A 16208-nucleotide genomic window follows, 5' to 3' on the forward strand; every position below is an offset into this window, starting at 1 on the left:
ATAATTTTTATTTTTTTTCTCATTTTTTTAAATTTTTTGCTTCTTTATGACACTTTTTATTTTTTTAATTTTTTATTTTTTTTACATATTTTTTTAAAAAATTAATTTTAAATGGGGAAAGTAATTTGAAATGATATTTTTTATTTGAATTAAAATTAAAATTTTATTTTTTTTAAATTTAAAATTATAATTTTTATTTTTTCTCATTTTTTATTTTTTATGGTATTTTTTTAATTTTTTAAGATTTTCTTTGCGATATTTTTTTTAAAAAATTAATTTTAAATGGAGAAAATAATTTGAAAATATCTTTTTTATTTATATTAAAATTAGAATTTTTATTTTTTAAAATTTAAAATTATAATTTTTTTTCATTTTTTTCTTCTTTGTTTAAAATATTTTTAAAAAAATAATTTAAAATAGAAAAGTAATTTAAAATAATATTTTTTATTTTAATTAAAATTTAAAATTTTATTCTTTTAAATTTAAAATTATAATTTTTATTTTTTTTTCATTTTTTTAAATTTTTTGCTTTTTTATGATACTTTTTATTTTTTTATTTTTTAATTTTTTGACATATTTTTTAAAAAAATTAATTTAAAATGAGAAAAGTAATTTGACATGATGTTTTTTATTTGAATTAAAATTATAATTTTTATTTTTTTAAATTCAAAATTATAATTTTTTATTTTTTTTCTCTTTCTTTCTCATTTTTTGTGATATTTTTTATTTTTTAATTTTTAAGATTTCTTTTTGAGATATTTTTTTTAAAAAAATTAATTTTAAATAGAAAAAATAATTTAAAATTATTTTTTATTTAAATTAAAATTAAAATTTTTATTCTTTAAAATTCATTCAAAATTATAATTTTTATTTTTTTCTCATTTTTTTCTTCTTTTATGATATTTTTTTTAAAAAATTAATTTGAAAAAGAGATTGTAATTTGAAATGATGATTTTTATTTGAATTAAAATTAATATTTTAATTTTTTTAATTTTAAATTATAATTTTTATTTTTTATTTTTTTTACATCAATTTTTTTCAGATATTTTTTTAAAAAGATAATTTAAAATGGAGATACTAATTTGAAATAATAATTTTTATTTTTATCAAAATTATAATTTTTATTTTTTATAAATTTAAAATTATTTTTTTTATTTTTTAACGTTTTTTCTCTTTTTTTGTGGAAAAAAATTGAAATCGTCAAAAAATATGATATTTTTAAAAATATCATTTAATTTGATGATTTTAATTTTTTTTATATTATCTATGTAAAAAATAGGAGAAAAAGATGGATAACGTGGCAACGATAAAATATCATTCAAAATATTGTTTTATCTTTTTTACATCAATATGATAAATAAATTAAAAATTAAATTATTTTTATAAATATTTTTTTTAAATTAATTTGGTAAAGCACTCCTCCAAAATATGGGAAGTTCGAACCTCGGTCAAAGAAAAAAAAAAAAACGACGTTGCAGACTAAATACGGGTCGAATCTTGCCACCCCTTCAAGCAACCAATGAGAAAAGTGGAAATTCCACGCATCTAGAACCTTCTTGCGGGCTTGGTCTATTTTTATATAGGCGGCGCCTTGGTCGGCTGCCCTCCTCTCCAAGCATCAGCCTCCACCGTGCTGGAAGGGTTTGTCTAGGGTTTTTGGTCGCGTCCCTCTTCTCCCATTCTAAAACCCTAGGTTTCCCAACTAAGATCTCTCTCCAATGGCGATCGGGTCCGTACTAATCTCGAGGCTGGCCAGGTCTAAGACCCTGGCCTCCGGCGTCTCCTCCCCCCTGTCTCAGGTCCGCATCTCAGCTACTTTTTCTCTTTCTTTTATCTCTATTCAGTTGTTAGTTTTCATTTTATTTTGATTTTTTTTTTGACCAAGTTTGACGTTTTTCTGAAGGATCCTGATGGAAAGTTGCAATTTTTATTCGTTAGATCTATCTGCACTTTAAAGATCGATAAAAAAAATATGTATTTGTTTCTTCTATCTGTGAATCCATAAAGACGTAATCTTTCCACTAGATTAGAAGTTGTTTTTCTGTGACTGCTCTTTTATATCTTCCAGTATGAATGACATTTAAGATTATTCATTCGGACAAAAGGATTTATTTTATTATAAACTTTTTTTCAAATGGATGCTATGTCTTCAGGGAAAGAAACAGAAAAGTTGAGTCATTGGTAATATTTAGATATGGGAACTCATGATAAGATCAATTCCATGTATAAATATTTGTTACTCATGTCGAAATTCAGCTATATTTTGATAAGAGGTTCGAGGAACAAAGATTGGTAAGGAAAGAAAAATCATGGAAACGACGTACCAAGTGAAATTTTTATTCATATATTGCTACTCTTCACATAAGGATCCTGAGAACTAATTGTCAAACATGATGTCTTTGCCTGCCATGGCAGAGAGGTTGCTTAACTTGTTATTTGGTATACTTTATCAATTTGTCTTTCTTAATATCCACTTGGAGCAGCGCAGAAGATGCAATTTTTTTGTTGTTTTGAAGTTAGGTTCATTTATCAGGCAGATAGGAGAGGATTTACGGATGGTTTCTAGACAAATTAGTTGATATTTTTTTTTTTAAAAAAAAAGAAAATCATTTACGCTTATTAGTTGTTTCTAGGAGAACATATGGCCAAACATAATTTGGACAACTGATTTCTGATGTCATTTTTGGATCATAAGGAGGATAATCTCTCTCTCCTTTTTTTACTCAATTGTTAGTGCCTTCGGAAGTTCATCCTTTATAACATCTTATTCATTTTCTTAACTCACCTTTGCTTCACTGTTATGTAAATCTAGGCTTCTGGCCTTCTGAAGGCTTCACATGGCATATCTCCGTTATCTCAAAGATGGGCAGCTACAGCAAGGGCATTCAGGTTCAAATATGCTATTCATTTTTCTCCCTACCTTCCAGTCTTCCTTTTCCGATCCCATGTTGGTAGCTGATTTATCTTTTCTGATTGGTTTGTATAGCTCTAAACCTGCTGGTGCTGATGTTATTGGGATTGACTTGGGTACTACGAACTCTTGTGTTTCAGTCATGGAGGGCAAGGTGTTTTTTTCTGCTTAGCCACTTGCCTTTTAATTTTTGCAACCATGTTGAGTTCCATAAAGTTTCTATAGTCTAGAATCAAGGTCTCTTGATTTAAATGTCGACTTGAAGCTTCTAATACATATAAATCTTGAATCAATTGGTGCAGAACCCAAAAGTAATTGAGAATGCTGAAGGTGCAAGGACAACACCTTCTGTTGTAGCCTTTAATCAGAAGGGTGAACTTCTGGTTGGTACCCCGGCAAAGCGCCAAGCTGTAACAAATCCAACAAATACTTTATTTGGCACCAAGCGCTTGATTGGAAGGAGGTTTGATGACCCACAAACACAAAAGGAAATGAAAATGGTACCATACAAGATTGTCAAGGCACCAAATGGAGATGCTTGGGTGGAGTTGAATGGACAGCAATATTCCCCAAGCCAAATTGGGGCATTCGTCCTCACCAAGATGAAGGAGACTGCAGAGGCTTATCTTGGTAAAACTGTTTCCAAAGCTGTCATCACAGTTCCTGCCTACTTTAATGATGCCCAACGCCAGGCGACAAAGGATGCCGGGAGAATTGCTGGACTGGATGTACTGAGGATTATCAATGAGCCTACGGCTGCAGCTCTTTCATATGGAATGAACAATAAGGAGGGATTAATTGCTGTATTTGATTTGGGTGGTGGGACTTTTGATGTCTCAATCCTTGAAATTTCTAATGGAGTTTTTGAGGTATGCTGTCGTTTTGGTTCTGTTTCTCTTCCATGTTAATCTTTCATTTGTTCCATTTGTTTAATGTGATTTTCTGCTTTCAGGTCAAGGCTACTAACGGAGATACCTTCCTTGGTGGCGAAGACTTCGATAGCGCGATGCTGGACTACCTGGTCACTGAATTCAAGAAAACTGAAAACATTGATCTAACCAAAGACCGGTTGGCATTGCAGAGGCTTAGAGAGGCTGCTGAAAAGGCAAAGGTGGAACTTTCATCCACCGCACAAACAGAGATAAATCTTCCATTTATTACTGCTGACGCTTCTGGTGCTAAGCACTTAAACATTACGCTGACCCGATCGAAGTTTGAAACTTTGGTTAGCCATCTGATTGAGAGAACCCGTATCCCATGCAAGAACTGTCTAAAAGATGCAGGAATCACAGCGAAAGAAGTTGATGAAGTCTTATTGGTTGGGGGAATGACAAGGGTTCCAAAAGTCCAGGAAATTGTTGCCGAGATCTTTGGGAAGACTCCGAGCAAGGGGGTGAACCCCGATGAGGCAGTTGCCATGGGGGCTGGCATACAGGGCGGCATCCTGCGGGGTGATGTTAAAGAGCTTCTCTTGCTTGATGTCACCCCCCTCTCCCTTGGTATCGAGACCCTTGGAGGGATCTTTACCAGGCTCATCAACCGGAACACGACCATTCCAACCAAGAAGAGTCAGGTCTTCTCCACTGCTGCTGATAACCAGACACAGGTGGGGATCAAGGTATTGCAGGGTGAGAGGGAGATGGCTGCAGATAACAAGCTTCTTGGGGAATTCGAGCTCACAGGCATTCCTCCTGCGCCGAGAGGCATGCCTCAGATAGAGGTCACCTTTGATATTGATGCTAACGGAATTGTGAAGGTCTCAGCAAAGGATAAGGCAACAAGCAAAGAGCAGGAAATTACCATCAGATCCTCGGGTGGGCTATCAGAGGAAGAGATAGAGAAGATGGTGAAGGAAGCAGAGCTCCATGCACAGAGGGATCAAGAGAGAAAGTCTTTGATCGATGTTAGGAACACTGCAGACACTACAATTTACAGTATCGAGAAGAGTCTGGGAGAGTTCAGGGACAAGATACCAGAAGAGGTCGCCAAAGAGATTGAGTCTGCTGTTGCTGATTTGAGAGCTGCAATGGGTGAGGACAATGTGGACAAGATCAAGGAGAAGATTGATGCAGCAAACAAAGCTGTCTCAAAGATTGGGCAGCATATGCAACAGGGTGCAGGTGGAGGATCATCTTCAGGATCGGGTGGAGGTGATCAGGCATCTGAAGCTGAGTACAAAGAAGCAAAGATGTAGGGTTATGCAACAACATTCTTCTTGATATTTTATAATTTTGAAGTCGAGATTGTTGATTTGCTCCTCTTCCCTGTAGCTGGTTTCATACTTTTATTATTAAACTTAGTTTATCCTGTTTAGGTAATACAGAGGAGACCGATGGGTAACTCTGGAATTTGAGACAGAGACCAGGTTCTGTTGTTTTGTCTTTGTTGGATGCTGAACTTGCATCTCACGAGATTGTGTGTGTGTGTTCCAACGTGAGGATTTATTCGAATATCATGTGTCCTATCACAAATATTTAAATTGGCCTTGTGATAGGTGTTCTTTTGCGTTGCGTTGAAGGTAAGGCCGTGGTTAATTGGTCCAGGTTAGCAGTTGGCGAGGGCCAAACATTGCACATCGCCTCTTGGGTGCTCTGCTCGGTTTGTCATGAATCTAGGTAATGCGCACTTGTTTTTCAAAAACTAAAAACAGGTAGCTTTACAAAAAGGAGTGGTAAGACCTGCAGCGGCCAATTTTCATTTACTCAGCAACCAGGTACTCGTTGCAGGCGACAGCTAAATCAGATGTAAACTAATAAGATATAGTTAATGAAACCTCTATGAACAATACCCTTGAGCACATGCAAGAAATGTAAGATGCCATTACTTGCTACCTGCAGTGGAAGTAAAAGAACATACGGAAAGAAGGGACTTCTCTAGGCTAGAAAGAGCCAAGCTCAGAGAAATTATTTCAAGGATTAGTCGAAGAATTATATTAAGTTGTTGTGGCTGCCACCATCATGTGCCTAGAAAGTTCCACAACTCTTCAATTGAGAGAAGCTACAGAAAGAAGCCAGCATTTATTTTTTACTGGTAGAACCTGTCTTTCTGTTCCATATATACAACAAGTCTCACATGGTTCAGGAACCTGAAACAGAACTGACATGAGAGAAGAAAATGTAACATCTAAATTCCAGTTGACCTGCGATAATGTCAAACTTCTATTTTCATTCTGGTATTTATTCACACTCTGTACAATTACCTATTCTGCAATATAAATTCCTATCACTTCAGTATCGTGATGGCTTATGAATAATTGCAATAACTAGCTTAATTTGAACTTCATAAATTAAAATCACTAACATACCTTGCAGCAGCATAAATTTGTCCTGCAAACTTTTATTGAGTGACACCAGTTCAGATAGATCACTTCTGGAACTTTAATCTGTGCATATTGATTCTGTGGAAGCAAAAACCCGTGGCACAGACCTTTTTTCCCTTAAATTTTTTGCAGCTGGTTTCAACGGAACAGTCCAGAAACTTGAACATTCAAAAAACCGAGCTCAAAAACATGAAAAGAAAGTCACAGTTCGAAAAACAAATTATAGCACCATCCAAAAGACTGAGAATGTTGAAGTTACAGTTTCACCAAACCAATCCAATAAGAAGACACAAAACATCCAACACTCGAGCACCACCCCTCTCTTCTGAAGAGGGCAATCAACATCGAATTGTTTACCCTGCAGCTCTCAGGCCACTGGTTCAAAATTATCATTGAACTTTTGATGAATTTATATTATGTGAATTGATAAAGCTTGTCATCTGGAACAAATGCCTAATGAATCAATCATCATTCCTCAGACAAAAACCTTATAACATAAAGGGGCAAAAGCTCAACTAAGTAAAGAACATCTTGAACCCAATTATCCTCCTTCGATCTGATCCACTTTTGAAAGCTTTTCAAACCCCAATACAGTCCTTGGCCAACAACCCAAGATTCTGAAACCCCTCTTCTGACTTGTGTAAACAGTAAGACTAATAACTCTTAGATTGTATCATAAACAACCTTATTCTCAGTGCCCTATAAGTACAGGCAAGATTCAAAAATATCAGAATACATAAGACTCATAATCTCCTCCTCATGGTTCAGTCAATTTAAACAAATCTGTATGAATCCATTGCATGTTTGATGTGTGTGATATGCCCAACCCAAGTCATGTACATGTTCTATAGAACTAGGGAGAACTTTGCTATGTTGAGCTGCCATACAAAAACCTAAAACATATCACATAGTTAACTGCTAATGTGGAAAAAAATCTGGAAAAAAGCAAAGGAATAATGGTACTACCAAATTGATAATATACACGTCATGCAATATATTCATCTATGTGAAGCTCATAAGCTTGCAAGCACGGTGAAACTCTTCTGGTTTCAACCTACATGTAGCTCTTCATCCATAATGTGTTCAGACCACAGAAGAGAAAAATCAGAATCAATCTTTTAATGCTTGGCTGTCTGTTATTTGACATTCAACAAAATCAACAAATCTTAATAATTGATTCAGGGCTTCAATTATTCCAGGATACATCATTTTCCCATGAACTATCTTTGATTAAAAGTGCAGCACAACAAACAAAGATAGAAAAAAGTTATTAAAAAAAAAAAAAAAAGAAACAGACAGTTAGCAAGCGATAGAAGCATCTTATAACACGCCTAAAAGTCATAGCAGAAGAATTCGTTAGAGACTACACCTGGTACATGTGAATGAACATCAATCCATCAGATCATGGCAAACCAAACAGATATGTAATAGACTACAAAAGATCCCAGTTCTCATTCACAGTTCTCATTCACACAGTGAGATCAAAGAGACCATTTTTGAGTTCAAGGAGTGCAATCAAAATGCCTGGACCATAAAGTGTTTCAACAATAAAAGAAGCAGAAGGCCAAACAGAACTCCTTGCCTAGGTCACCTATGAATAGAAATGACAAACAAGAGACTGCAAGACATGCAACATGAATTATGCATGCCTCTCCTCTCTTTCCCGATTCCACTGTTCAATCCTAGCCCTCCGTTCCTCACTTCCTTCCCTCACTGGGCTCCTTGTCCGCCTAGGGCTCCCATGTCGCCGTCTTCCACCATCACTGTCATACCTTCCATGCCTGTCTCCACTCCTCCGCCCACTTCCATGGTAGTCCCCACGGTCACGGTAGTCTCTATCACGATAGTCTCTCCAATAGGATGGGCTCGGACTTCGGCTACGGCTCGTCCCATGAGACCTCCGGTAATGTCCAAATAGCTTCCTCCTCAATTCTCTACTGATCTGTTTGACATGCATAAAATTGCAATATCCACCACGGTTGCAGCTGTTCTCCTCAAACTGCCGGCAAGTGGCCTCCCGAAAGTCCGTCACTGGTGAGAAGTCCACAATTATTGGGCGGCCTGAGTAGAACCTGCCTTGAAGGGCTCTAAGAGCTGCAGCTGCTTGTTCTTCTTCCCTGAACTGGACATAGACATTTCCGATCATGTGATCAGCAAGGTTATCACAGACATTGAGGCTCTCAATCTCACCAAACTTGCTGAGCTCCTCAAAGATGTCCTCATAAAAATCCTCAAAGTGCTCCTGGATCTTTCGGGGGTCAATAGGTTGGCCCTGCGCATCAATTCCTGTGGTGATCATGTCCGGGCGCTGATACATGTTGGAGAGGAGAAGGGTGGGAGATATTGTGGGGCGGTTGTGGAGACGGGAGCACCTGTCCCCATGGCGGCATGCTCCAATCTTGAAATAGAATGGGCAGTTCACCCTATCCTTCTCGGTACCAAAGATCGAAGCCAAGTGCTCCGCCATCAATCCCACCAGCGGAAATAACCTTAAAACCCCCAGAAATCCTAGATGACGATAACAACAATGTTAGAGTCAACCATTTCACCAAAATATTTAAAAAAAAAAAAAGAATAGCATCTTTATACACGATTTGAAGAACATGTAAAGAACAAAAGAAATAGAAGTAAATCAAGATTGCAGTTATGTTCAAGAAATTGGAAGTGCGGTTTACTAAATCCAGCTCTAAATATAATCATTGAGCTGAGGAAGTTTAGCATTTAAAAACGAGTGATCGTTTGCCAAGATTCTGATTCAGAAGATAGCCATTTGCTGACAGGAAAACTTTATTTCTTTCGGGAAAAAAGGAAATATCTCCGAAGGAATAAAAATCACACACTTCGATTGATTAGGTTTTGAGATTTTTTTTTTTCCTGAATTGATCAAGCTTAGTGAACTAAAACTCCTAATACCAGGGTCCAGCTAGTGTCAAAAACCCTAATCTCCGAATGATCTAAAAAAGATGAGGGGAAAAAAACGAAAAGAACAGCAGGAGTAGGCTCCAACTCCCCGATCTTCTTAAAACCCATAATCACCATAGCATCTGGAAAAAAAATCGAGAAAAAGAACAAAAAAAAAAAGCGAGAATTAGGATTCTGTCTGATGCAAAAGACCACTCGCAGACGAATCGAAGCACGGAACAATGGATCCCAAAACCCGAGCAATCAATCCTTGGCTCTCAACTCGTATCCAAACGAACAAGCTAGGGGAAAAGCGAGAGAAATTATAGAAGAGAAGATATGATGCCAGGGTTTGGGAGGAGCTGACCTTGTGGAGCGTCGAAGGAGGGATTGGATCGACGAATCCAATCGCAGGTGGTTTCGCCGCCGTCGAGAATCTTCCGGATGCGACGAGAGAGAGCGTGTGTCGGTTTATGGGAGCATATAAAAATTTGATCACAGTGTATACCGATTCAGGACCGTCCGTTTGCGCTGATGGATGGATGCATCACCGTTTGTTGTCGTTTCAGGTGAATTATTATCTTTTCCGCAACGAAGAGCCAGATGTAGGAAATAGGACGCCGACTTTAGATTGAAGACGATGGAGTGGAGATGCCCGGTGTTATATGGAACTTGTGAGGGTGTTATTTGAAATTATGTGTTGTCAATTTTCATGCGTTATAAAATGAATTATGGCAGCAAAACCTCATCATCTTCTAAGGAGATAATATTCAATTATATAAGCAAAATAAAAATATATGCAAAAATATTTTACGTATTTTATATTATAATTAACTATGCTAATTTTTGATTTCTGAGATACTTTGTTTGATAATACAACTCTCTCTCTCTCTGAGATACTTTTTTTGATAATACAACTCTCTCTCTCTCTCTCTCTCTCTATCTATATACATTTATAGACACACACACACACTCGCACACAAACTTGAGCTTGGCAGCAGATTATTCCTCTTAGATTTATGGTACAAGACTTTCAACCATCAAAGATATAAAGAACAAATTATGAATGCAATGCAAGATTTTTATAACCAGATGAAGTAAAAAAATATGCAGAAAATACACAAAAAGAATTATGAGTTACACAAAATGTTGCAAGAAAATATCGATTAAAAAACATTACGTTAGATTGCTATCCATTTATCTCTTATAAGTAGGGATAAAGCTTGATGGTTGTAATCTGTAAATATTTAGTAGATATGTTCTCTGCTAAACAAAGGAGAAGAAATTAATTAATTAATTAATTAAAATATTGTAGCATAATATATGTAGAATGAAATAAGAATGGCATTTTAGTTAGCTCTATCCTTTGAAAAAAATACACTGATTAGTTTTTCCTTTTGTACATGATGTCTGTTTACAGGAGCCATTCAAATGGACAAACTCGCTGGATCGGATATGATATTGGCTAATCCAGAATTTAGGACTCCATAGTTAGCAAGCCAAACATAGCGATCCATGGCTGCAATATTTGTTAATCCAAAATGTAGGTCTCGATAATTAGCAAGCCAATGAGTCACCTGATTGGCTTGCCTACATACATGAGGGACATTTTTTTTAATACATGAGACACTTTAAAACCTTGGACTCTATGACTTAGCCCCCAAATGAGTCTAACAAGGATGACACAAAGCTGCTGGAGCCGGAAATCTCTTTTCAGGATTGCTAGCAATCAGAAGTTTGGTTGCTGGTTATCAGAACTGGATTGCTACTTAAAACCTGGCGATCCAAGCACAATTGCGATGCAATCAACCCACCAAAACCTGCCTAGCTCAAACATGATTTAGATGAAATTATCCATCTTTTATTATTAAATTGAAGAAACTCAATGTCTTTCTTGCTGTTTGGCACAAAAAAATATGTATTAATACTCCACAAATTTAGACTGTCATCCAAAGTGAAGCAATTACTATCTTTTAAATATCACATTTTAAATTATTTCAATTTACTTCAAGCTGCTTGGTCATTTGGTTGAGGCATAAACTGTGTATCTCAAATGTATCTGCAGGCAGGATGTTGTTAAATGGAGTACTTGTAGAAGTTTTCGAGAGGTGGTAGACCTGGGTTCAAGTACTGCTTCTTCCCAGTTTTTGTCAAACAATGGAGGATGGATTGATTGTTTTTCCTTTGTATTCATCTGAAACTATATCATACCATAAGCAATTCCAATGTCTTCATTATTTTCAAAGCTGGCTACTGTGGCTTCACCACATTTTCGACGAAATACGTAACTACATTTTAATATTGTGGATGGTGATGGCTGACTGGCTGTACAAGTAAATAATAAATAAAGCACAGGCATCGATGTGAAAAATTGTTGAAGGAAAGCTTCTCAATTTCTGAATATTTTTACCTATTATAATCCTTACACTTTATCTGTTTGACATTTTAAACATACGCTGTGTATGTACACTATGCCTGTGTCCTGTTTATATCATCCTATACTGCATTCTTGGTATGGAAGTATAGATCATATGTTTATTCATTACATTTGTTTATCTTTTATGCATGCCTGCGTGCGTGTAGAGAGAGATTACATGTTGTTTTAGTTCGAAACACAAAAAAACTGCACTTGAGCTAATGGCAGGATTCTATATCCTGTAATTAATTTAGACTTTTTGGTTCAATTGCATGTTCTTCATCCCTAAATACAGGTTGTTGGAGCCCTATCTCCTCTCCAATGCTTATATCTCATCATTATCTCTGTTAAGTTCCGATTTTATCACATTGCTTATGTTTCTCTTGTGAATTGGCCTTTGTTTGATTGTGACTAGCGTTTTATCACAGAGAGAGAGAGACTGCAGCTCATGGTTTTGGATTTGGCTGTCTCAATCATATCATACAATTTTTAGCATTTTTCCTTGGAAATTGCATCAAGAAAATATTTTTTCATGACATGATTTGGAATCAATAACATGGAATCTGTTAGAACAAAATTTTGAGTTTTCCTCCAACAGAATCTACCCACGAATTGTTGTTTGTCACCTGCGATCAGAAATGGATGCTTGCAGGAAAATTATGGCCTTCAACGGAGAACTCATAAAACTGACAGAAGTGACTGAAGACTTATAGTGGATGACTGTTTTCTTGTGATATGAAGAAGAAAGGATTAATTTGAAATTATCTAGCTTTCTCTTAGTGTGCCCATAATAGGATGATGGTTTCATAGGATTCATTCTGAAGTCCAAATTAGTAACTTTATTGTGACATCTTACATTTATAAATATATATTCATACAAAGCAAAGTTGAATGCCTTAGGCTTGACTTATGAGCTGGGTATCAGTTGCAGGTAGTGGATTACAGTGTTCACAGGCTATGGGACTAGAATATTTTTAGGAAGAGGCAGAATGATCATATTGAGCTACATCTTTTTGTTTTAACTGAACTATTATAGCTTCTTGAAACTACTCATGTTTGTCTTCAAATAATCATCTTCTTTTCTGCAGTTCTGACATTCAACAAGGGATGCTTGAAGTGTTTCCTTTTGTCTTCCAATCACTGAAAGTTTTCATGATGTTATATATTTTTCAAATAGTATTCAACTTTCTGAAACATATTCCACTGTGCACGTCCACCTATGGTTTTATAAACTTAGTTCATCAGAGAAGTATCTCTTTTCTTCCATCTTTCAATGTCCTATTTCTCATATCTTCATATTCACATCTCTTTACGTATCTCTTATTTTTTCTTCACTTTTGCATCCTCTTTTTTCTTCTTTCTTGTAGTGACTTCATTTTCCTTGTGCTTTTAGACTGAATTATGAATGTCCATCATATGTGATGGTTCTGTCCTATATCTTTGCGCACATCCATGAACAAGTCACTATAGTTGTTGATTTTGTGATCTCCACAAAGTTATTTTCTGTGAGTTTTCATTCTGCAGAGTTTTATTTCCTGAAGCTGGCACTTTGTTAGGCTTATACTTGATTTTTGATCTTACAGTTTGATTTGCTTCAGATGATATGAAAATTCATGGATGAGAAGCTTGTCCGATATGAAAGTGGTTCTGAAGCCCTGGTTGGTGTGTCGATATAGAATTTAGAACTGAATTGTTCATGTGGTCGGTCTTCGAAGTAAGATATTAATGTTTTCTACTGATTACCTAATGTGATTCGAAAATGTAAATCTTGTGAATCTCAAGTTTTTGGTACAATTTGATACTCTTATCTTATTATTCTACAGTTAGTTTTAGGAATGCAGTGCTAGGAAAAAATTATTATTAAACTTCTTTCTGCATTTTTTTTACCAAAACAGTTCTGCATCCTCTCTAGGAATTTGTTAATAGGTAACATATTTGTTGCGTCAGAACCCCATGCCAGTATTACTCATAATTGTACAATGGAAGATAATGTAATGGAGTTATAATCTGCATCTTTAAGCTATTATAATCAATTTTCTTTCATAGAAGACATGTTTAGCACATTTCCTATCTTTCAAAATCTTATTCACAGGCCCAATTTAACTTTCCTTCTTTTTTTTTTTTTTAATCCAAAAAATTCTGGCAGAGGTCTACGGAGGCTGTGGAGATGCTTGAGGGCTAAAGTTACAAAAGTCCAAAGGCATTGCATTTGCAAGACTTTACTCGATATTCTGAATATATTAAAGATTTAGAGCAGCTAAAGGGGAAGCACCTCCAGATCTATGCAAACATGGGAAGATTTGTAAGCCAAGCAACATGTTATTTTGGAGTTGCCCTAGTTCTGAAGCCTCCCTAAGACCGGTCACTATGATTATGTTGCCACTTCATATTCTAATTCTTATTGGTTCTTTTTCTTATCATCAGCTGCCGAGACTACATCAAACCCTAGGATTATTATATAGGAGTCTTCAAACTGTCAACAACTCTTGTCTTGAAAGAGAAAGGGAATGGTACTTTGTTTACAATGATGGAACTTGTTTTATGCCTAAAACTGATGAATCCATTCTTGTTTCTTTTGATGGTTCATTTATATTTTGATCAAAAAGCGGGCCTAAACCAACTTTTTAGTCACTAAAGAGATCCCAATGGTGAGACAGGAAACTGACACAACTTTTCAAAAGTTAGCTACAAGGGAAGGATAGAAACTCAGATGAGTTATCTCAAATGAACTGAATATGGAAGGAAGCAGCATTGTAAGTACTGCCATTAAATATATTATCGCTTAACACAAATAGCATATCAAAAGTTAAAAGTAGAAGTAATGAAGAAAAGTATTGCAGAGGCGCATGATTTTTATTCTATCCATATGTAAGAAAGTAGCTTTCCACTACTTCCTCACACCTTTTCCTTATCTTTTCTCTTTTTTTTTTTTTTTTACAGAGTATCATTGTAATACTCCCAGTTGATCACATTTATCGGACTGGTAGAATCGATGGGTTACCGGAAAGGCAGCAGGAAAACACATGAAGTTGTAGATTTAAGCCCATGGAGGTTGGTCAAAATCTGCTACTGTTATGCCATCCAGCTTTGTGGGGACAAATTTGATGAGTGGTTGGAGGTAACAATCAACCATGCCAACTGCAGAGATGAAAACCTCCTTCAAGCTTCCACCATAAGTACAGCAAGTGGGAGTAAAACGCCATGATTGGTAGGTGAAAGGTTCTGCAATACAGAGGAGTAACAGAGGCTACTGGTGATGTACGAAGGCCAATAGTGGTGAAAAAAGGCATTGTGCTGCATGTGGGGAAGAAGTGCAGTGCAAGGCATCCTCTGCTTCAGCCCATTCTTTCTGCCTCTCTGTTGCCTAACTGTCACCATTATTACCATCACTAACATTGAACTGGTATAAAATGTTTCATTCATGTTGGGAGTTTTCCACTATAGCTCTCATCGAAAAAAAACTAGGTAGTGAAGTTTGGTGTCTGCAATGGGGGTCTCCTCACGAAGGACCCCTTGGCATGGTTTCCTGTTGGTTGCTTCCACCCAATTCTTCATCATAGCACTCTGCTTAGCCACCGGTTCGCTGCACTCCGCAGAATATACACCATCACTCCATAGCGACAATGTGACTTGCACCACCAACACCAGCAGCAGCAGCAGCACTGGCATTGGCATTGGCATTGCAGCACAACTGCACCATGCGCATACGAGGATTCACAAGTACAAGCAAGTCGGTGGTGGTGGTAGTGGAGGAGGAGGTGGTGGTCGAGGAGGAGGAGGAGGAGGTGGTGGTGGCGGTGGTGGAGGTGGTTGGGGTTATGGCTGGGGATGGGGTAGCATGGGTGGCGGTGGCGGTGGAGGTGGCGGCGGTGGAGAAGTTAGTGGGGGGTGCTGGTGGAGATGTGAAGAAGGTGGGAAAGGAGGGAGTGAAGGGAGACATCACAGGCATGGAGGTAGAAGAGGAAGTGGACATAGGCCAAGTTACAGCTTAAGCTTGTACCGAGTAGGGGAGTATGCAAGGTGCTCCGGCACAGGGCGGTGCGGCGGGATGAAGCTGCTGTGCCCCATGCACTGCGATGGTCCATGCTTCTATGACTGCGAGAGCAATTGTAGGGCTCACTGCAGATTATAATGAAGAAAAAACGAGCATGCCGAGGTCTGTGTTTGATGTGTGTGTATGGTGTTCCTTTGCGTCTTTCCTCCTGTTAGGTCATTCAGATGACTCGATTGACTCTGAGTTTGAGGTTTTTTAGTGCTCACTAATTATTTTTGAGGGGGTCTTCTAGTGCTTTGGCACCCTCATCGTTGAGATCACAGATTGGTTTTTGGGTATTTTGCGGTCGTCGAACTGCGGTGTGTGTTTGTTCTGGGGCCAATATGGCATGCTCCTCATGTCTTGTGCTGATGTCAGTGGCAAAGGGGTCTTACGTGCGTGAGGGAAACTGTAACCTTACACGAGGAGGATTTCTGTAAGCCCTTGGACAGTGCAATGATCCCTGAAAATGTAGCAAGAAATTGTCCGACAATTTTTTATGCATGAAACCACGGAATGACATGCATGTACCAGCTTGTATCTCACGTACACGCTGGCCTTGGAACGACATTGCCATGTCGTTTCAAAGCCTGATAAACCACAGATTTGAACGCATGGGGATAACCCA

General features: G+C 37.1%; 3 protein-coding genes across 3 annotated transcripts; 2 read left to right on the forward strand and 1 right to left on the reverse strand.

Moving 5' to 3' along the window:
* The first annotated feature begins 1540 nt into the window (after positions 1–1540).
* Positions 1541–5361, forward strand: LOC105052861 (heat shock 70 kDa protein, mitochondrial). Its single transcript, XM_010933831.4, has 5 exons — positions 1541–1799; positions 2813–2889; positions 2987–3065; positions 3214–3780; positions 3864–5361. The coding sequence occupies exons 1-5, from the start codon at positions 1719–1721 to the stop codon at positions 5103–5105; spliced, it is 2046 nt and encodes a 681-aa protein (XP_010932133.1). The 5' UTR covers positions 1541–1718; the 3' UTR covers positions 5106–5361.
* A 2297-nt stretch (positions 5362–7658) lies between these two features.
* On the reverse strand, positions 7659–9641 carry LOC105052860 (splicing factor U2af small subunit B). The gene is made up of 2 exons (XM_010933830.4): positions 9499–9641; positions 7659–8738 (listed from the first exon to the last, which is right to left on the reverse strand). The coding sequence occupies exon 2, from the start codon at positions 8695–8697 to the stop codon at positions 7870–7872; it is 828 nt and encodes a 275-aa protein (XP_010932132.2). The 5' UTR covers positions 8698–8738; positions 9499–9641; the 3' UTR covers positions 7659–7869.
* Positions 9642–15007: 5366 nt separating this feature from the next.
* LOC140852109 (uncharacterized) lies at positions 15008–16046 on the forward strand. The gene is made up of 2 exons (XM_073244975.1): positions 15008–15500; positions 15555–16046. Exons 1-2 carry the CDS (start codon positions 15035–15037, stop codon positions 15677–15679), a joined length of 591 nt encoding a protein of 196 aa, XP_073101076.1. The 5' UTR covers positions 15008–15034; the 3' UTR covers positions 15680–16046.
* Positions 16047–16208: the final 162 nt, after the last annotated feature.

The sequence above is a fragment of the Elaeis guineensis genome, chromosome 10, assembly GCF_000442705.2.
Source record: "Elaeis guineensis isolate ETL-2024a chromosome 10, EG11, whole genome shotgun sequence".
Lineage (NCBI taxonomy): Eukaryota > Viridiplantae > Streptophyta > Magnoliopsida > Arecales > Arecaceae > Elaeis > Elaeis guineensis.

Bases quoted from the DNA above. Each gene is read 5' to 3' on its own strand.
- LOC105052861 (XM_010933831.4), top strand. From the start codon at position 1,719: ATGGCGATCGGGTCCGTACTAATCTCGAGGCTGGCCAGGTCTAAGACC. The intron at 3,066-3,213 runs GTGTTTTTTTCT...CAATTGGTGCAG, and splicing joins TTTCAGTCATGGAGGGCAAG to AACCCAAAAGTAATTGAGAA. The intron at 3,781-3,863 runs GTATGCTGTCGT...TTCTGCTTTCAG, and splicing joins TTTCTAATGGAGTTTTTGAG to GTCAAGGCTACTAACGGAGA.
- LOC105052860 (XM_010933830.4), bottom strand. From the start codon at position 8,697: ATGGCGGAGCACTTGGCTTCGATCTTTGGTACCGAGAAGGATAGGGTG.
- LOC140852109 (XM_073244975.1), top strand. From the start codon at position 15,035: ATGGGGGTCTCCTCACGAAGGACCCCTTGGCATGGTTTCCTGTTGGTT. The intron at 15,501-15,554 runs GTAGAAGAGGAA...TGTACCGAGTAG, and splicing joins GAGACATCACAGGCATGGAG to GGGAGTATGCAAGGTGCTCC.